Source organism: Marmota flaviventris, chromosome 12 (genome assembly GCF_047511675.1).
Source record: "Marmota flaviventris isolate mMarFla1 chromosome 12, mMarFla1.hap1, whole genome shotgun sequence".
NCBI lineage: Eukaryota > Metazoa > Chordata > Mammalia > Rodentia > Sciuridae > Marmota > Marmota flaviventris.
This window is the reverse complement of record NC_092509.1, coordinates 68,122,870-68,145,089: the sequence shown is the minus strand read 5'-3', so window position 1 is coordinate 68,145,089 and position 22,220 is coordinate 68,122,870. Positions and strand designations below refer to the sequence as shown.

Here is a 22,220-nt window from a genome sequence, read left to right as displayed (position 1 = left end):
CAGAGTGCTTGCCTTTCCAAGCATGCACCAGGTCCTGGGTTCCATCCTAGCACCATAAAAATAAATAAATAAATGAATAAGTAAAACCCAACCTGATAGCCTCATGTCAATAGAAGGCAGAACTGTCCTTCAGCCTTCAGCTGCTGTTCAAGCTTCTCAGTGTAACGCCCTGATTGTACAGCAGGTAAGGGAATTCCACATGCCATGTGCCCACAGGCCCAGCAGCAGCCTGCTTCTGCAGGAAATATAGCCACAGGGCAGCCCAGGCCAAGACCAATAATGCCTGTGTGCTCAGAGCATCTCTCCTGCTCTGCTTACCACACAGCTGCTCATCTAGACAAGAGCAAATACCCTCTTTAAATAAAAACATCCCTCTGAAGAATGAAAAACATCTTCTGAGCAGATAAATCTGCACATAGGATTAGGACAAGACACCTCCCAGAAATGTAAGACACAACTAAACTACGTGTGGCAAAATAACTCACCGTGAAAATCACCCACAATAAAACCAGACTGTCTACTTCGGGAAATAGACGCCAACTAAGGTCAGATTTTCTGGACGTTTCCTAACTCAGACTCTCATTTCTTCTATATTATTTTAGGTACCTACACAGAACAGGGAGAGGCCCAAACCAGAAGGACTATAAATGTCAGACTCAAACTTGGAACAATGGGTCTGGAAAACTGTTGGAGAGAGAAAGGAAATTAACCATTGAACTTGAGAGGGCACAGGCCGGGTGTGGCCACGGTGCAGATTTGTCCCCAAGGTGGAGCATTCAGAAAGATCCCAGAATGACTCACTTCGTTATGCTCCAGGCAGTAGATCATCAGCTCAGACAGAATGACCACTCCGGTCCTTCCCACCCCAGCACTGCAGTGGACCACGATGGGGGGGTGCTGGATCTGGGTGCCTTCTAACATGCTGTTGGTATGGCGACGGACTGACTGGATCTCCTCCAAGTAGGCTGCAGGACAAAATGCAAATATCGTCACCCAGGTCTTACATGGCTTTACGTACAAGTGTTGGGGGCTGGGCACAGGAGCAGAACGACTGGTAAATTTTTTTTTTTAAGTGACAATAATTTGCAGTTCTTATAAGACAATAATTATTGGTCTGGTACCTGCTGTACAGTCCTGGATCCAGAAAGGACCAGCTGGGAGTCAATTAGTCCATGGGAGAATTTGTTCTTTAAATTAAATAGTTCTTTTTTAAAAATCAAATTCTATTTCCCCCTCTGCAAATCCCTAAGTCCCTCAAGCAGATGATTCTAGACATTACTTACAGCAATTTCTCCTATTAACAGACTGGGATCAGAACAACAGCTAAGTCCCCTTGAAACGCCCGCTTGTCAGAGCCGATTTCTGGTGGGGAAAGAGCATCCATCTGCCACGTCCCCCTTCCCCTCACTGAAAAAGTGAATGTCAACTGAGGCTTGACTTCATTTTTGGATTTAAAAATAGACTTTGGGGAGTCCGCTTTTCAGCACGATTCCTATGGGGTTCTGTGAGCCGCTCAAGAGGAGCCCTGCTTCTGAAGGCAACATGCATAGGGGGTGGAGGGGGTCTCGGCACCCCCAACCCCTTCTAACATCTGCCTCACCCAGCGGGGCAGCACAAGGGTCTGCTCACAACTCCAACTGGCACAGAAGAACAATTACAGCAATCTAAGCCTTAATGACTTTTTTTTTTTTCATAGTCACAGAAAAAGGGAAGTATATAAATATAATCCTCAGAAAATCCAAAAATCAGAAAAAGCCAATTAGTAATTTAGATTTTCCAGTAGCTAAGGGAAGAAACAGGCTTAAAAGTTCTTGATACTTGGAAAACTTTACCTTAATGCAACAGCATTTACAAGGCTATAAGGTAAATGCTATAATTGTTGAAGAGAAAAAAAGCACATGAATACCATTCCAGTAATTTAAAAGCATCTATTTATATTAATAAATATCAATGCTTTGCTTTATAACTTGATCCAATTACAAAAATAATTTGAAGTAGTTAACAAAATAGACAAACTACTATTATCACTTTTCTGATGATGACTATTTAGAAATAACACTAGTTGTGCTGATTGGAGCCTTACAACTAGCAGGAATATAAAATGAGGTAGAACAGAACAAAAACACATACTGAGGTGAACAGAGAGAAAGATAACTATTGGGCACCATCACGAACTAAATACTATGCACAGAATTCTCATCGCAATTTTTCTGCAAGGAGAAAAGATGCCAAGTCACTGAGTTTCTGTCTGAAAAAGGGTCACATACAAGAGATACAGCTTTTCTTGACCTAAATAAAAAACCCAGCTACTCAGGAGACTGAGGCAGGCAGGAGGATCGCCACTTCAAGGCCAGCCTTGGCAACTTTGTGAGACCCTATCGCCAAATAAAAAGTAAATAAAAATAAGAGAAGAAAAATAAGAGGAATGTGGGGCAATACTTATTAATCTTAGTAATCTTTCTAATTCACGTTATTAGAATGGAATGTAGGAGTGCATGTGGGGAGGAGGAGGAGGAAGAAAGAGAGAGAATAGGCTTTTAAGTCCTAATAATAACCAGTTTACAAGATTGAGACTCTTTCTCTCTAAAAAATAGTGTTTCATAAAAGGCAGAGAAAGTGGATTCAAATGGATGTTTCCTCTACCAGAGTAATAAAGTTCCTGAAATTGTAACTGAATGAAAATTTCTGAAGGGTGGGAGACAATTTGGCTTAGGTACTCTGCATCTAGGTAATCTTACTTAAACACGGACAAGGATCCTTAAAACCTAGATAAAACAGAGAGGAAACATTTCTAAGGCAGTGGGCAGCTTACTTATTTTGAGTTTCTTTGAAATGTAACTTAAAAATCAATATATATCTTTTTAAAAATGCTGTTTTTCAGTAATTTAGGTCTACTTTCCTTAAGTTGGCTCTAATTTAAAAGATCTGATCACATTTACAACCTCCTTATATAAACTTAAGATTTTATCAGAACTATAAGCCAATCATCAAACCCATCTACTTTTTTGCTTCTTAGAGAAAATTTTAAAAGTTAATTAGCAAAAGATTATCTGAAGCCAGGCATGGTGGCACACACCTGTCATCCCAGTGGCTTGGGAGGCTGAAACAGAAGGATTGAAAGTTCAGAGACAGCCTCAGCAATGGTGAAGCGCTAAGCAACTCAGTGAGATCCTGCCTCTAAATAAAATACAAAATAGGGCTAGGATGTGGCTCAGCGGTTGAGTGCCCCAGTGTTTAACCTCCAGTACCCCACCTCAAAAAACAAAAAAATAAGATTTATCTGAAAGGAATAAAAGAAGGAAAGAAGGTTATACAAAGGGCACCTGCCTCCTTATTGATATTTAGTGCTCTGTATAAGTGGCTGTCTGACCCCAGGCAAATCACTAACCTACTCAAACTAGGACTCCAGTCATCTTTCTAATTTCAGTGCCCAACCCCTCAAGTACCATTGCCACTTCCATGGCAAATGAAATCCTTGTACCAATGGGTAAATATGTATCACAGTCTCTCAATCTTGTAAACTGGTTATTATTAGGACTTAAAAGCCTGTTCTCTCTCTTTCTTCCTCTTCCTCCCCACATGCACTCCTACATTCCATTCTAATAACGTGAAGATAAAAATCAAGGTTTTTGACATTGCCCAACATCTGGGTGATGGGCCCTTTGTGGTCACAGGTCTCCCATAGCTGGAGAAGACAATACAGCAGGAATAAATCTGCCTCTTCCCTAGCTGCATAAGGAAAGAATAGGGTTTCTCCACACGTGCAGGACATTTAGGACCATGTGAAAAGGGAAGGGGACAGTGCAGGCACCGTGAAAAGCAGATGGCAGCATTGGATCTCAGCCCTGCACTCTAAATACTGGCCTGTCCTTTCAGCTGGACTAGGAACATCCTTAAAGCAAAGACTGTGAGCCTAGTTTCATCACTGTGTCCCAAGCTTGATCCAATGCCTGGCACACAGTGGGCACCCATCCAGGTTTTAGTCCCTCAAGTGAAGTCCTACATATACTCTGGTGAATTTGTTTCTAAAAAAAAAAATAACCATATCCTGAAAATAAATGAATGAGGTAGTCTTCTAAGCACATTTCAGTTTGGAACACTCCAAGCTGATTCCAGTAATTCTTAGCATCTCTCAGTCACAGGTGGGAGAAAGTACTGAAAGGGATGTACTGCTAGAGAGAAATATAGGGTGGTGAAATGCAAGCCTTTGTGAGAAATTAAAAATGAATTACTTTTCAGTGATTTCTTTGCGGCATTTTCTTGGAAGTAAAATAGACATAACATAAAATTTGCCATTTTAACCATTTTTAAGAGAAAATTCAATGCCATTAAGTACATTCGCAATGTTGTGCAAACATCATCACTATCCATTTCCAGAACTTTTTCATTGTCACAAACAGAAATTTTGTGCACATGAAACAACAATTTCCTGTTTTCTCTTCTTGTCGGCTCCTCTGTCCCTTCAGATTTGCCTATTCTAGGTGCTTTATGTAGTGGAACCATACATTTGTCCTTTTATGTCTGGCTTATTTCACTTACCATTACATATTCAACTTTGTGTCATGTACCAGGACAGTTATTGATGAATGAGTAGCTATAGGCCTAAATCCACGTAGAACTAGATTACCACAGTCTTAGCTTATTTGCGTAATAGGTATACAGAATAAGTGACATGCATTATATTCTTCTTTGATAGACATAGATATTTTGATGTTATCATACTTTAGCACTTAAGAGAAAGCATCCTCTCATTAGGATAAACCATTGATGCAGCTGGTAAAACACAGACCAGAAAAAAACACTTACACAAAAATCCTTGGACATCCTCTGGGCAGCCGTGATCTGGCCAGTCAGTATACTGCAAATGCCACACCGTCCTTTCCTGCCCAGACAAAAGGTGCTTGACCTTCAAGCCTGTGGTTGCATAGCAACCAGAATCTGTTCGGAACTTTGTGGTGACCTTGAACTTGCCATAGGTGGCTGAGCTGTGCTTGGAACCCAGTTTGGGCCAATATCGATGGCTTTTGGTTCGTCCACCCTCCTGAATCACATGAAAGCAAAATTGGAAAAAAGTCAGGAGAAACTCTTATCCTCTTAATCTTTTTTTTGTATTGGGGATTGAACCCAGGGGTCCTTAAGCACTGAGCCACATCCCCAGCCCTTTTTATAGTTTTATTTAGAGACAGAATCTCCCCAAGTTGCTTAGGGCCTTGCTAAGTTGCTAAGGCCAACTTTGAACTTGTGATCTTCCTGCCTCAGCCTCCCAAATTGCTGGGATTACAGGCATAGCCCAGTCTATCCTCTTAATCTTAAAAACTGGAAACAGTTTCTAAATCACTAACTCATGGGGGCACTGGGCAATGTCTATCACAGGGAAAATCCTTTACAATTGAGCTCAGGCCAATTACAAGATTGACAATGGAAAACTTAGAGAAAAGCAAGCACAAAGTTCAGAGGAGAATAAATTTAGTGTGTTCAAGAAAGAAAGACATCTTCAGGGCAGTTGGAGCATAGCAAGTAAACCTGGATTTTTCTCCACGGTTGGAGTAAAATTTAAGTAGAGCAGCAACAGATTCTAGTCATCTTTCTAAGTCATGCTTCTTGTTCTGGGGCACAGTCCAGAGCTCTATCATACCATACTGACTACTGATACTGTCTCTCTATCATCTAGGGTTAATCTTGCTTTTTTTCCCCCTCTCAAAATCTGACCAGTTTCAATTCAAAACAGAGAACATCTGGTTACATTATCATTCTTTCTGACAGTAATTATCTTTTCTGAAGATATGCATTGTCAACCATTTACAAAAGGTCTAGTTTTAAGTTATGTACAGTTTTGCAATCACTAGAGTCTGACAAAAACCATGAAAGGGTTGGTGGTTTATGAAGAGATCTTGGACGGGGGCTTTGTGGAGAAAAGAAGGCACCCAGAGGATACAGAGCCATCTGCAGCAGGTACAGGCTCTGGGAGTCCTGTTGGCTGCTGGGGAGAAGCCTAATGGCCATCCCTCTTGTAAAGGAACACTTCTTTGGGGGATAGAAGTCATTTTGTATGGAGTCACTGAGTTTAACTGAGTCTTTGAAGCATATCTTCCTCTTCCATTTACCAAACCTACAAAGATGGGCTTACCTGAAATCTTGAATTTATATTTCTACTGAGTGTGCCTCGGTCAGTTCTGGCCTGGTAAGTTCCTGGATGTCCCTTTTTGTCACTCAGGTTTCAGCTCAAATACCAACCCCTGTGAGGGGCCTCAGCTGCCCACCTGACCTAAAGCTGCCCCTGGTCACACTCCTTCACATGCCCTTGTTTTTTCTCCATGGCACTTACTACTATCTGAACTGAACTTCTTCAGTTCACAAGTGACTGTCCCTCTCACTAAGAAATAAGCTCCATGGGAACAGGGGCAGTGCCCGTCTCATTCACCACGTGCCCTGGGGTTAGCAGAGTTGGCACTTGACATTCAATTGAATGAATCCCTTGCAGGGATGTGATCCAATCAGGCAAGGAATCTACTCTAGAAACTTTAAGAAGAATTCTATCTCTTGATGAGAAGGTCAAAAAACATAAAAATAAAAAAATAAGGTCTGCCCAGGACGTGCAAATGACTTTAAAGAGCTTGAAGTCCCCTTTGCCACTATCTTTCAACAGGCTGTTTCTGAAAGCAACTTCCCAAAACAGACACGGGAGGGGACATGACTTCCCCTTACAATTTTCTCTGCTCCTACCACAGTTAGAAAGGGGTTTTGGGATACCATGAAAATTGGTAAAGATGCCTGAAGCTTGTCCCTTAAATGAGTTCAAAAACAAGTTGGGATGTCATGAAAGGTACAAAAAAAAGGTAGTTAAAATTTTTTGAGACCGTGACAAGAGAAAAAACACTATGCTCCATCCCCCAAAGGGGAGAGTCAAGTAGACAGGACTGGAGGGTGGGACATGCCGGTCTGCATCACAGAGCTATATTTGGCTATATTTGGCTTGGCAAAGAAAGAATTTTTTCCCCAAAGAATGGAGACCTCTCCAGGAACGGCAGCTTCTGGTCCCTTTTCAGCTGATAAGCAGGAGGGCATGTGGGGCTGACCATGCCTGGGGCTGGGAATGTAGGTCTTCTTGCCCAGAGCGGCTGAGGTTCTCAAATTCCAGTGGAAAGATCACTGCTTTGTTTGGCACACACAGTCAGCTGGTTGAACCAAAGTTTGGTCGTTTTTTATTTTTTGTTGCTTTGTTTTCACTGTAGTATATGGAGGAGCCAAAGGAAAGAGTTCAAGCCAAACGAGAACAGGAGAAAAGAGCACAAAACCAAATCATCCTTGGTGGGTTGGGGAGAATTATATGCAAAAGCAGAGGAAAAAAACGTGCCAAAGGGAGAAGGATCTGCAGAGAAACAGAGCTGCAGGAAGGAGGATGGGCAGCAAAGTCCCTGGCACTAGGCCCATCTTCTGGCCACCCACTCCCACAGGAAAAGGATATTAGGAGAGGGGGAGTAACCCTTACCTCTTCTGCGGTGACCATGGCAATCACATTCACTCCTTGCTCCCACACCATCTGCCAGAAGTCGTGGCATGTGTGTGGCAGGGGCCCCTGAGTTGCTATGTAGTGCCATTCTGCCCCACCAACCACCACCTGCAAACCAAGGAAAGCATCAGGAAATGAACCAAGTCCAAGATTGTCATCTGCTCACCCTCGTCCATTTGTAGCCACCTTCCACCTGGAGTAATACTTTTTAGACTAAATGGATTAGCACAACTCTCAAAACCTCTGTCACGTGTTTCTCACGTGAAGACAGTTTTTTTACTAAGCAAAATATATTCGCTCAATTCTTGGGGGATCTGCAATGCGTAGTACATACACACACATATATATGCCCACATATAGGTGTACATATGACAGTGTATGACATGTATATATATAAAGTAAAAGGATTTACTTGTAGCACAATAGTTAAGCTTACTCTATACAGTGTACCCCAATATTTTGATTTTTTCCTTTATTTTAATTGATTTCATTAAAACACACATATACTCATAGATGTACACACAAAACTAATTGTGCCCATGAAATGGGTTTCATAACCCCCTACTGTGATGATTCACCATTTGAAAAAGTGTTCTGTGACATCCTCTGAAACAATTAAAAAAAAAAAAAGTCTCCCACAGAATAACATCCCTTCTGGAGTAATATCTTTCTGCTGCTGACCTGATATGAAGCATGTCACAAACCTCTGTTGTTAATACAATTCTGCAGTGCCATGTATGGCAGAAGTGTTATGAGCTCACTTGTCAATGGTTCATGTATTATTGATAGCTCCACTTTGTGCAGCACCATAGCATCCAACTGAACTATGGAGTCATGAGATAATTTTGGATAATAAAATTATTACCAGCTCAGGATGATCGTGGGAGGATAATTCTGTAGCTATAAATACCAGCTGCAGAGAATCATATGTTGAGCCCAAAGCATTGACAGTCACGTTATCAAGGTGAAACAGTAACCTTTGGAGGAATTCTTTCGACTCCCCCTTCCATTCTTGGGCCTTGATAATGCAAAGACAGGCCTCCTTATCATTCATACAACGTAGGCCTCTCGAGAGTTCCAGTAGCAATGAGGTGATCACTGTCAGAAACTTTTCCCCTTCATTTATTTTATGTAACCACATACTAACTTGATTCAAACAAAAACAATGTCAGTTATTGTCTCATTACACAAGATGTGTTTAGGTCAAAGCTGGCAAGAAAAATCCATTTTTCAAGTACTGGTGGGAGATAACATTCATATATTCACTGGCTAGGAGTTTGGTTTATTTGAATTCTGATTTTAAACATTAGCCTCTCTGGCACCCCACATATAGGAACCATAAATATATGCAGAGAATGCTGTAGCCTGGGGCCTTTCGGCATACACCAAGTATTGACAGGAGGCTATTAAAAACTGTGTTAAAAACACAACAACCAATGCTACTGAGGTAGATTTCACAGATGTGATTCCACCTCTGGAGCAAATAAATCTCTGTTCTGTGTTAACAGCTGCTTGGAACCCAGCAGAGAAAACACTGGCAAAATACACAATCTATTCCAAAAACACAAGGACAAGTTCTTGCAAGCTCTATGGGTCTATTAAAGGCACCCATGTCTACCCCAATTCAAAGATAAAAAGTGGGTCTCAGAGAACGCTGAGGAGGGGAAGGCATCGCAGTTAACAATACCCGACGGGTATCATTTACACAGAGTGACAGTTCCCCCCACCCCCAGAGAGCAGATGGAAAATGGTGGAAGAGACTGGCCAAAGAAAGAGGACAGAAGAATATTGCTTGCAAGATTTTAATAGATACTCTATCAAGAAGCAGCTGTATCATCCGCATCTTTGACTACATTATTCCGGTCATTATTTCATAATCTAAACCAAGCCCATCATCAGTTACTTGAGTTTCCTAGGGTTCATTCTCAAAGGCAAAAATACTTTTCTAATTCTTAAAAAAAAAAATCATGGTTATTTATGCTTTGTGCTCCTAAACACTATATCCAACCAAAGGTTGGTTGCATTCAACAGATACACAAGCCAGACATCTACCTACATTTAAGGGGCTCAAAGGAACTTCAAGATAATTCTGCTACAGTTGAAAAGTTCCATGAAAAAATGAGATAATTCTGGATGGGGCCAGAAACAGATTTCTAAGGCTTTCAATCACAATGGACTATTGAGGTCAACTTTGTGTTGTTTCAAAACTTCCAGTAATAACTTAACATTAGTACATGAACAAATTCATCCACTTCAGAGTGCAGACCAAATATGCAGATATTAGTAAATTACTTAGGAAATATTTAACCATATGTACATATGTATCCCTAACTATAAATTCTATCTGGGGTTTACTAGCTATGAATTACTGAGATATGAAGAATAAATAAAAATTTAACACCAACTCATTGACTAATGTGGCAAACCTTGCAAGATTCAATATCAACTACATTTTTATGGCTTGCATATAAATTATCCACTCTTCCAAATACCATGCCAAACTGAGACTTTAGCTCTAAAATGAATAACCCATAGTACTTCAAGGGAGAAATGACAGTTTCTGTTGCTACTGAACAGGATATAAACTTCAATGACAATAACACCTACAATTCCCAACATCTCTGTCACCTGCTAATTACAAACTGACAAGGACAACCCCCACGTTCCCCTGTGACTTTAGGAAGGGTATTTATGATGTGCATAGAGATGAAAAAGCTCCTCTGTGATAAACAAGCTTCAGAAAATAGCTGCCCTAAGGTTTTGCTGAGGCTGTTCATCTTCCTTCTCCCTACAGTGACAGACATCCTTTCCAGTTGACTAAGAAAAGCATGGGAGTTCAAAAGCACTCCCTAGGGGACTGGGGACAAGTCAGGAAGTACAGTTGCAGCCCATGTATTTTTCTTCCTGCATTTCTCTCCCTTCACCCAGTGATCTTGCATATACCTTCTCACCTTGATATGGGAGGCATTGATGTAGCCCGTGTTGTTCTCTTTGGTTGGTATCAGCTCCACCCGATTCTCCTCATAAGGGACAACTTCACGGATTCGGCTGCGTTCTGCATTTTCTGGCAAAGCCGCGGTGCTAAATATGCCGTTGGCCTTTTTCTTTGGGATTTGCTCATACTCTGTGAACACCATTCCCTCTTCTAGCTTCTTCTTCAGGGTTCTGAACTGCAACAGAAATTAATCTTCAGTTCTCTGAATTACCTATCTCCAAATCTCCAATAAAATACCAGAGTTCTTCCAATATTTGCAATGACTGTGTTAGGGGATTTCAAGACATAGAACTCATTCAGCACTTGATTACTGGGTCTCATTTGTAACCATATTGCTAGTTCCTCTTGTCTCATAACCATTCTTTCTCATGCTATAAAACAAATCTGTAAGAACTGGTGAGAGCTGAAATTCAAAATCAATACTTAGGTTATTAGTACCTACTTATAAGTTCTAATGATAAGGAGGTGGTTAGTCTTCATTATCCAAACATCTAGTTCTCCACTTACACAGGTGTTTTTACTGAGCTAAATTTTAAGATGATACTGATCTACAGTTGTATTTCTCCGAGGATTAGGTACCCCACTCCCTTTCTTCCCTCTCTGGCCAAACTGCTAATTATAATAATGTGGTATTAACTGGAAGAAACGATCTTTCCGGAGTTTATTCTGGCTCCAAAACATTCTAATACCAAACATATACTGGCAGGAATCTGACGCCCTAATGTTACTAGCACTCTATTATAAATTTATGCAGCCCATTCCTTAACCTCCTGACAGCAATTTCGGGAACTGAAGGAAATCTTTCATCACCTGGAAATATTGCCATGCCACAAATATCTGCTTTTAAAAACCCAAGTTCTCACAATGCATTGTCCTAACAACTATAAATCAGCTTCGTTTCATCAGCATACAGGGGAACAGCATATTGAAAGAAACTTATAAATGCTTGCATAAAAGCATCACTTCCTAAGAAATGGTAATTATTCACAAAAATCACAGAAATAGAGAGAGACAAGCATGGTTTCATTTTCTCCTCTTACAAAAAGGGAAATATGTCAAAAGAAACTGAATGGCTTGATCATATGGCTCATTAGGGGCTGATCTTTTGAGCCAGCAGTGACACACCAACGTGATTAAGAAACATTAGGTGCTGAGAAGCATGGATTGAATACAGCACTCACTAGATCTTCCTAATCTCAAATTGAAGAATTCATTCTTCCAACAGAATCAGCATGTTTGGGCAAGGAGAGCGCTTTGGGATCTTAAGACCACAGAGAAATGAATCATGCACCTGACTAGCCCAGCACTTACCCTCTCATCCATAGGAACTCGGGTGGCATCATGTCGACTCTCTTCCCGCCCTGAGACCCGAGCCACCGAGAGCCCATTCAATGCTGCCAACATCAGCGGCCTCTTCTGTGCCTCCAGGCCTGCCATCTTCTGCTTCTCTAGATTCTTGCAGCAAGAAAAGGCATGTTCTCATTGTTTATATACCAGTAGAAGGCTGGAATGTGTTTTAATCTTCCCAAATCTGTAACTCCCCAGCCAAGGAATGCAGACACTCAGTAGGGCAAAGTCAAACACAGCCCTCCCATTCCCACTGTGCCTGAGGAAGCCAGTTCCTACAGGACTCCTGTGCTTTTCTTTTTAATTCATTATCTCAGTAGATAAATAGATAAATGACATTCTAATAAACATACCAGGCCATAAGGCTCACAAAAACATAAGGGTATGTACAATACACTTTAGAAGCAAAGAGCTAAAGGGAGGTGTACATGAATAATCTGATCCAATTGCAATGTGGGTCTGTACACAGACTGAGTGGTGTACAGCTTAGAAGACAGTTGTGTTGTTGATGGGGAAATCCAGGCATGAAAGTGGTAGAAGAAAATCTTCTTAGGCTTCTATCCTGAGGGATTCAGACTGAGGATGTGAATCTTACATTTAATATCTGGCTCTCGGGGCACCTACTGGCATCAGCCCCAGATAAAAGAACTAATATAGTTTAGCAAAGTCACAATACTAATCAGGCTGGGGCCTCCTAAGATGAGCTACAGGCATTGACCCTTGGGCTCCATCCAGGGGAGATAGTGGGACATCAGTGGATGTAGCTAACTTTTGGGGAGAACGTGGATGACAGCTGAGCAGACTTCACTCAGGGGAAGCTGCTGACGTTTTTCCCCGGCCTTCACTTGTGGCTTCTCACAGCCATACTCTGTCCTCACTGGGTGGCACCTATAGCCTGAACCCAGCTCAGTCAGGGCTTAGTTTATTGCCGAGCTTCCTCATGTCTGAAAACTGACAGAGAGATACGAAAAACCTGGTTTTACTCACTTCAGACAACCCACTAGCCCATTTCCTAAAAGTAATTTTGTCTGAGATGGTAGAAAAGAACAGAGGGACTTCATTAAGCTTAGAAACAGGTGAGATAAGAGAACTGAAAATGTGGATTGAAACCAAAGTGAAAGCAACTTTCAGGCTCATGTGACTGCCACAGATGAAGGGGTCATCCATCCTACTCTGGTTTTTTCTTTAGCGGTTCTTTTCTTAATTTGGCCACTTATAAATTTACTTCCTAGGGAGTTGTCTCAATGAAGTCACGGTGCCATCCAGTGCATAGCATTAGTGGATTACTGCACGTGGGGTGAAAGGGATTACCCAATTCCCTAATATGGGTCTCACTGGCACTACAGGGTCACCTACAATCAGAATAAGGCCTCTGTGGGTGAAGTTGACACCTGTTCCTGTGATGGGCTGACCCAGCAAACAAGCCAAAGGTGCATTTAAGAGGACGGTTAACTGAGAACGGTGAAAAGCAGCCACAGACTTTTGGCTTGAAGAAACCCTTAATAAAATAATCTTGATTTCTCAATTCCAGGCACCCTCCTAGGTGAAGATATTGGATTAGGTGTTGAGTTCTTCATTAGTATGCTTTTTTATTTTTAGTTTTGTGAAAGATAATTTTGCTTATGTCACTTCTTTTAGTTGGACTGTTTCAAAGTTTAAGAAAGCAATAATTCCAGAAAAACCTCCCCAGGGTCCTCTCAACAGGTCTTCTTGCCATCTTTCCCCTGCGCTATGAGGTGGTCCTGACTGAGCCCAAGACCAAAAGGAACTCACTTGTTTTTCTTGGGAAAGGATTACTACAACTGAGTGAGAACTGAAACCCCAGAAATATTTTTTAAAAAACCCATCTCTTGGCTTCCTCTCACTAATCCTGTTAGTTTTTCACCAGAGAACAATAAAATAACAACTTAAAGAGCTGATCTGTCTTCTTCTCTTCTCTAGATCTGACTTCTGGTTAGGAGCCGGAAGCAATAAAGTATCTTCCGGGTTGCACTAGGAGCAAGCAGGAGCCCAGCAGGCAACAGGCCTGAGTCATCCATCAAATAGATAAGTGGCTCCAGAACCAGGAAAGCTGCCCAGAGGGAAAATTCTCACCATACCTGTCCTCCACCTCCTACCCCAGCTTCTATCTGCCTTAAGTTTCTCATTGTCTTCTTATCTACAAGGCCCTAGATGGCTGTGGCAGCCTCCTCTCTCATCCATTCCCACCAAGCTGGCAAAAGCTACCCATCCGAGATGGAAGGGATGCTGCTTAGGTGAGGGGGTGAGGTTCTAGTATCTGTCTCCACCTTGGGCTTCAGAGCTTCTGGAATCATCTTTATCCACCCTGCCTGGCCACCTGGCTCCATGAAGACTCCTTCCACCAAGGTCAGGGCTCTGGCTGAGGGTGGCAGTCCTTGAACTCCCAGGCTTATAAGGTTTGGGGAAAATAATCAACAGGGAAAATGAAGTAGCATGGGGTTATGATGTAAATGAAACTAAAAGTTAATGAGTGAAATTTGCTGGTTGCTATTATCCACATGGATAGAATGAAATAGCATATGGGAAAGAACAGCAGAATATCCCTCGTTCTTCTGTGATAATGTAAGATGCTGGAAATCAGGGACCTGTGCAGTGATTTGGGCTATAGGCTATTTGTTTAATGTGGGTAACGAGAAGAGGACAAATATGACCCAAATGAGGTTACAGGACCATGTGGACATCATTAAGTATCAACTTGGCAGGAGAAACAGCTAAGCTGAATGCTTAGACTGATAGATTCTTGATGCTAATGTTGCTTTTAAGAGGCCCGGGGCCAAGAAGTGTTGAAAACTGCCTTTAAAACAATCAATTACTTTTTTCCAAGCTGGGAAAGCTCTCCCCTCAAAGCACCCACCCCACATTTCACTCCATCCCCAGCCAAAGGTTTTCTTTGCCAGAGGTGGAGGTACGGCTTCATCATTTCCCTCTTGGTTTGCAAAAACTGGAAAAAGTTATGCCTCTACTGAATTCTTAGCACTGCTTTACTGTTGGCCAAAAAGGCAAGGCTGACTGTGTCCTTGAGGATTTTCTAAAGTAACAAATTTGCTATGGATTAGTTTTCTGAACCCAGCAACGTGGCTTCCTTAAAACTTTGGTCCTTGATTCTTCTCTTCAAGTTGATTCCCAATGATGAGTTTGGAAGACTTAGAAATGGAGTCTAGTGAACTTCATCAAAGCAAATTTTAATGACAGCTGTCTGGAGTTCCTAAAAGGTCCAGCTACCTGATGGTGCAGCTATGGTGAATGAAAAGAAGTCAATCTGGGTTTGATTAGTCATGTAATCAAATGATTTTTTTTTTTAAGAAAGTGAAAATTTCCAGGACAAGCAGCAATGGAGATTTTTAAAGTAATAACTACAATCCGACAATGTTCTCATTACTAAGAGATGGATTCACTTTATTGTTCTGCATGTACATTGACTACCTGCGTAGTCTTGCTCTGATAACATAATTGGCCTTCTAGAGTATACATATTCTGAAGAAGGGTTATTCGTATCTAATGTTAGGATGTATCTTCAAATGTAATAAGTATGCATGTATATATCCAAATGAGTGAAATTTTTATCGAACAAATATGATAGAGAATTGAAGTCCAACAGTAAGCTCCCAAGTTATATATCCAGTTACTCAAATTTTCTTGAATTTGTGGTTAAATATCTATTAGCACAGTCCTGACAATGTAGCAAGCCATCTTGACATACAGAACCAAACAGAAAGCTGTACACTAAGCTGGGTGCAGTGGTATATCCTACATGCAATCCCAGTTATTTGGGAGGCTAAGGAAAGAGGATCACAAGATCAAGGCCAGCCTCAGCAACTTGTGAAACCCTGGGATGGGTGTAGGGTGGGTGTAGCTTAGTGGTAGAACACTTGCCTAGCATGCACAATGTCCTGGGTTCCATCCCTCAGACCACCAAAAAGAGAAAGAAAGAAAGCTGTACCCTGTAGGGATATTGTTCTTCTAATATCTGACAATGGAAAACAATGCATCCCCCACACCGCCCCCTGCCCTGAAAACAAAAACACAAATGTTCAATATGGAAAATGAAAAATCCCAAGGTAGTGTGGCCTTAGAAAAGGAAGTGGAAAAAAAAGCCATACACTGATAGCTTTCATCTCTTTCAAGATAAATCCTTTTCAGATCTGGCCACTGGTGGGGAGAAAGTGTTTCATCACACCTAGAATGACATCATCCCCCTCTTCATCATCCCCTAATCTCATCCAAGATAAACCCTCTCCAGGTGCTGGCCACTGAACCCAAACCCCCGAATCCAGATTTCTAAGTGCTCTAACTGACATGCTCACTAAATCACCTCTCAGTAGAACCTCCAAGCCCAAACTCCTCCTTTGGCCAGTGGCTCATTTTCCACCAGGAGAGTGGGTCCATTCCTGTGGGTGTAATGCCGTTCCTGAATAAAAGGCTGAGATGATCCGTGAAGTATGTGTCCGGCCTGGTCCTTTCATGCTAACCATGAAGAGATGTAGATAGGCAAGCTTCTAGCAGCAACTGGAAGTCTGAACCCTGAATAGAGAGCAAAATCCTGGCCCTGACCTAGGCACTGACCTCGATAGCATCCTAACTCAATTTTGTAGCACTTTGTACAAACTAAACCCACTAGAAGTCATGAATGAGAATGGAAAACAAGGTCTGGTGAACTGAAATGCTGCCTGTTAATGCCCAGTGATTCTGTAAACACATGGCATGTTCCCTGCGAAGGCCTCACGCCTCCTTCAGTGACTCCAGTACTTGTGCTTTCCCACTAACGATGCCCTGGGAGGAACTTACCCTAATCATCATCTCTCTTTCTATAATGCTGTCTTCCAGGGAAAACATTTCCGACACGGGTCTCTCCTTCACAGGCTCTTTTTTGACCCGCTCCTTCACACTTGTCAGGTCGGGTTCGGAGATGGACGGCCCCAGAGAGGACCCGTTGATGGCCAGCTGATCAGTTCGGGAGACACTGAGGGCCTTGGCCGGCCCGTGCCTCATTACCCGGGCTCTGGCAATGGCAGGAGGAAGGTTCCCCTGGTCTTGCCTCAGAGCCCCGTTGCTAACACTCTTCCTGGGCCCGGGGTACTCGGGCGGGGGCTTGTTTGGAATCCGGGCCAGGGCGGCCTGCAGCTGGGCGCTGTACTCCATCTTCCCCCGCAGCACGGGGATCTGCGGCACTGATTCCGGGGCCTCCTCCTCCTCCTCGCTCTCGCTGCTGTGGATCAGCATGGTGGCATCGGAGAACGTCTTCTTGTGGTGGTACTGAGGAAGCTGGTGGACCTCGTGGCCACCGGGCCCCTCCTCTGGAGGCCCCTGCTCCCGCAGCGTGTTGCGGCGGGCCATGGGGATGTTAAGCGACTTCAGAGTCATGGCCTCCATGCCTCGCACCATGCTGTTCATCACCTCCAGGCTGTGGCGCTTGTTCACCGTGCCATGGTGCTTGGTGGCTGTGAGGGGCTCGCTGACCTCCTGGAGAGACTGGTGCACCACGGGAGAGCTGTCCTCTTGGAAGGTCTTCACTGACAGCTGCACCTTCCGTGTCACCAGGTCCGGACTACTGCCACTGACGTACTTGTGGCGGTGGCTGGCGAGGTCTGGGGTGCTGGTGGCAGGGCGGGGCCGCGGGTAGGGGGGAGGTGGCCTGAAGAGATAGTTCTTGAGCATGTGGGCAGTGCTATAGTTATGGCTGCCTTGGAGCTGCATGTTGGCCAACTCCGGGGTGCTCACCGTGTGTGAGATGGCACTTGCCCCCGGCTTGCTGGGCACCGTGGCGTTCTTCGGGTTCATCTGGTCAGATGGACTGACAAGTTTGTGACTATAGCCCCCTTGTGGCCCATACGGGACCGTGTAGGGGTGTCTCTCACGCATCTCCGGCTGGCTGTACACCAGGTCCTCGGGCTGGTTGTAGGCGTGGGTGTTGATGATGTTGAGGTTCCGCAGAGACTGGCTCTGGCTGTCTGCGTGCATCATCCCCCTCTTCATCTGCCGCATGACCGTCTCATAATCGGGGGTTGGCCTGTAAGATGGCACGATGATGGCACTGTGCCGGTGGCTAGGGATGTAGTCAGCCCGCATGATGTCGCTCCCAGGGATACTGAGGTTGGAGGAGACGGGAGAAGCCTGGATGAAGCTTTGGGAGCAGCTGAGGGAGTTGACACTGTGAACGCTACACACACTGCCATTGGTGACAGTGCCATTTAAGTAATTTAAGTCCAGGCTGTTGTGAGAATTGCAATACAAGGCCTCTTCATTCCCATGGAAAATGCTGTCTGTGAGAAGTCAAACAGAGACATATGAATCTTCATAATCTGCTTCAATAAAGAGCATCCCTACATGTGTGAGGTGACTTATTTAAATTTCAATTAATTTTAATTTAAAAAGTGAGATTCCATCTTCTCTACCCACATATTCCACAGGAGAACTAATAAAATCTTGGATGAGATGTCAACACATAGAAAGAACATCTTGGAAAGAGTGAACCTAAACAAAGACACACACACACGGCACAGATGTCACCTACGTAAGTTCTACATTTTGCCATGAGCTTTATAATCAGACACCAACAATGGCCGTGACCTTGGATAGCCCCATCCTCTGAGCAGGGCTCAGCAACAGGACTGGCTATTTGGGCTAGAACATCAAGAACTTCAAAAGGGTGATAGTTTCCTCTAGTACTTGGACATGCTCTTTCTGACTATAATGGAAAAGGTCCCTTTACCCAAGGAACTACTGAACTTTCATCAAGAAACCAGACCAATTCTGAGACTAGGAGGTTAACATGGCTCACTCCTTCTGAGGCAAAATTAGAATCGGGATTTCTTTCAGCCATTCCTGAAGTCTTCTTCTGGCTCTGGTTCTGTCACTGAGATCAAGTCAAGTAAAAAGTAACTATAGTGTGAAGAAGTACTAAAAGAGAGATAAAAGCCATCTTCTCAAGTCAGGCCCATTCCAGATGCCCAGTGTGTCCTTAACACATGCACAAACCCCAGGAGGGCAAACTCTTACCAAAGTCCCTTTTGTGGTCTAAATGCATTCGCTATCACACTACAGATTTAAGCAAGAGCAAAGCAGAAAAAGACAAAGTCAAGCTGGGTGAGGTGACACAAACCTGTAATCCCAGCAGCTCAGGAGGCTGAGGGAGGAGGATCACGAGTTCAAAGCCAGCCTCAGCAAAACAGTGAGGCACCAAGCAACTCAGTGAGACCCTGTCTCTAAATAAAATACAAAATAGGGCTGGGGATGTGGCTCAGGGGTCGACTGCCCCCCTGAGTTCAATCCCCAGTACAAAAAAAAAAAGACAAAGTCAGAAAAGGTGAAAACCAGAAATGGTGACTGAAAATATTTAACCAAAAGGAGGAATGTGGACACAGACTGGATTGGATAAGACAGGCAGGAAAAGCTAGAACACAGAGACCAAAGTGTTGCAATTTATCCACCCCAAGGGGGATTTGGTGTCTTCCCACAGAAGCAACTGCTTATAAAATGTACTGTTGTATCATCCAGAAGGTGATAACATAAGACTTTTTTTTTTAACCATCTCCTGTTTTTATATGATAATTAAGATACTGAAGTTCACATCCAAACACAACCATTAACCTCTCTGCATCCTAGCTTCTATTTCTATAAAATGAAAATAATAATAGTACCTATAGGTATAATTTGAGGATTAAATGAGACAATATATAGCAAGTATTTAGAAGAGTGCCTGGCATATTTTAATGGCTCTATAAATGCTGATTGCTACAACTGTAATTGTTATTACTAATGGAATGGGCTTTTTCATGCATTCTACATGGGAGATATTTTTGGAGAAAAAGAAAAATAAAGCAGATTTTGTTTATTCTGAGTGGCAACAAATAAGTTTGCTAAGAAAGGGACTGGAGGGAGACATGAGAAAAGTGTTAAAACAAGAGGCTGAAACTGTTCCTTCCAGTGATAACTGGATACCTGTATTCTCTTTCTTTTTAAAATTTTTTTTAGACATTGATGGACCTCCTTTATTTTATTCATTTATTTATTTGCGGTGCTAAGAATCAAACCCAGTGCCTCACACAAGCTAGGCAAGTGCTCTTTCTCTACCACTATGAGAAACTGGCTGCTACTACAAGCTCCTGCTGTTGGCAAGGAGGGTGAGGCACACTCCAGGTGGGCTAAGCAGTCACTCTCTTCTCTAGGCCCACTTATGACAAGGAGGAAGCAAGAACTCGTCCCTGCCTTGACCTCACCTCCAAGCAGCTGATTCTGGGGCATTTTTCTTTCAGGGGTAATCGATATCCTAGGTCTTCCACAGTAGCTGCTGGCTACTGTCACTCAGACAATGACAAAGTTAAAGTGAAAGCATCAATGTCATAAAAGCTGAGAACTTCTCTGTTGCTTACTGGTACTTGGCTTTGTCTTAAGAAGGGAGATGGCGGGCCAGTTACCTTGTGAAGTGTGTGTTTCCGAGTACTGCTCGCCACACTGCATGTGCACGGGAGGCAAAATGTACGGCTGCTGTCTGGGCTGAAACAGAGAACACAGTGGAGCTGGGGAAAGCTTTGCCAGAGAACCAGCCCCAGCCGTGACAGTCCCCATAACCCACAACCATGGGGAAACACACTGGTGCCACTCTCCCAGCTGCCCCTCCAACTTACCCCTCTCCCACCCATCTGTACCCGCATCTCATCACCAAGTTCAAGGAAACAAGGGAGAACCTGAGTAACTGTCTCAAGGTCAGAAAGAGAAAGAGGCCACAATCAAAAACTGGGTCAGCTATTTATTCTCTTTTTCTCTTACACCTGCAAAGTTCTCTATGCCTTAACAGGTACAATCAGAGCAGATTCATTATCATGACCCATCCAAGCTATAGAAAGGAGAAAACTTGTTTTGTTCTATTCAACATTGGCTCCCCCCGAGCTCCTATTCATCAGCATAACCCAAGACCTTTGTCACAGGTCCACAGCAACCTCAAATAGGACAGGGTTAGTGTTAGGATGAGTCCAGGGTGAATTTATATAAAAATCTAAAAATGTGACCTACAACATTGAGTGTGTGGTTCTCAAGGTCACTTACTCATCCTTCCCACAGCAGAACCAAATGTGTGGGAGAGGCCTGACAGGGAATTCAGTCTAACTGTCTACTTCCCACGCCAATGCAGAATCTTTTCCATTAGACTCCTAAAGATGGCCATTTAGACTCAACGTGAATCACTTTCCATTGCACAAGAGGGGAAAACTTTTAAAGAGAAACAAAAAAACTCAACAGATTGAATATTTGGTGAACTGACAAAGGAAATTCGATGATTCTTAGATGATCTGCAAGTTATCAAAAGCTCAACAGGTTTTAGTTTCCTATCAAATCAAGCTCCTCCCTCCCTGTACCTTGAACATTATCCATATTACTTATATATTGAGGTTCCAGATAAATTTGTTGGATGAAGGAGTTTTGATGAGAAGAAAAGAAAAAAAAAAAAAAAAACCGAGCATTATAAACCACCAATCAAGATGATCTCTCCTGTATCTTTTAGTATAGGTTTGACTTTAAGTTGACTGTTTCAGGCAGAGAACTTTTAAGAAGCTAACATCAAACCAAGAATCCCAGAGCCAGCAGGGGTCACACTTTCTCAGCATCTTTGAAGAGAAGAGCACTCCCCAGTGTTAGATGCTAGGGAAATAACTCTCGTTTTCTCTAGAACAAATAACGGCAGGGCACCAAAAAGGCAAGTAAGAAGGTGATGGATATAAAGGATCAAAAATCTTCAAGGAATAAAGAAGGAAGAAATAAAGAATTGAGATTAAACTAAGAGGACAGTGTCGGGTACCAAGGAAAAGTTTTTCTAAATACTCCCAGGTGTCCCTGTGGCTGATTTTTGAGTTGCAATTTAAAAATATTTCCCCCCTCTTTGGCAATACATAATTCAACTAAAATTTTCCACAGTAGCACTGTTGGTTTTAAGGTTTTTTTTTTTTTTTTTAACAGTGCAGAGAAATTTGTAGAAGGGAATAGAAATTCATGGCAGGCAAAGCTGGTCTACTGCCTCCTCCTGCTCTTATTTTTTTTTTTTTAATTCAACAAGCAAATGACTGTTTATGAATTGGCACAGATATATGAGCAAAGGAAGCTAATCCTTCAAACACGATTTCAGGATTATATTATTTATCTCATATCTTTATCTATTCTAATATATTATTCTTTTTCTTTCTAGATCCGCTAACACAGACACAGATTAGATGTTATAACACAGGCAGCAAGAGGGATGAGAAAACAGCAACGGGCAGTCCTGGTGACTGGCAAGGAAGCCAACAGGCCACATCATCTGGTCGTACTCTTGCTCATTATGGGGAACTCTGGGTGAACAATTTAAATCCAAAAAATCCA

General features: G+C 42.7%; 1 protein-coding gene across 4 annotated transcripts in view; it reads right to left on the bottom strand.

Moving 5' to 3' along the window:
- Ptpn14 (protein tyrosine phosphatase non-receptor type 14) overlaps window positions 1–22,220 on the bottom strand; it is a 180,198-nt gene that overhangs the window by 14,938 nt on the left and 143,040 nt on the right. For all 4 annotated transcript variants that reach the window (XM_071600087.1, XM_027934704.2, XM_071600085.1 and 1 more), the window contains exons 12-18: window positions 20,288–20,366; window positions 16,659–18,133; window positions 11,817–11,960; window positions 10,462–10,680; window positions 7,490–7,618; window positions 4,807–5,041; window positions 802–965 (exon numbers count right to left, since the gene is read on the bottom strand). In XM_071600087.1, coding sequence (XP_071456188.1) covers window positions 802–965; window positions 4,807–5,041; window positions 7,490–7,618; window positions 10,462–10,680; window positions 11,817–11,960; window positions 16,659–18,133; window positions 20,288–20,366 — 2,445 coding nt within the window. The remainder of the gene's footprint in view (window positions 1–801; window positions 966–4,806; window positions 5,042–7,489; window positions 7,619–10,461; window positions 10,681–11,816; window positions 11,961–16,658; window positions 18,134–20,287; window positions 20,367–22,220) is intronic.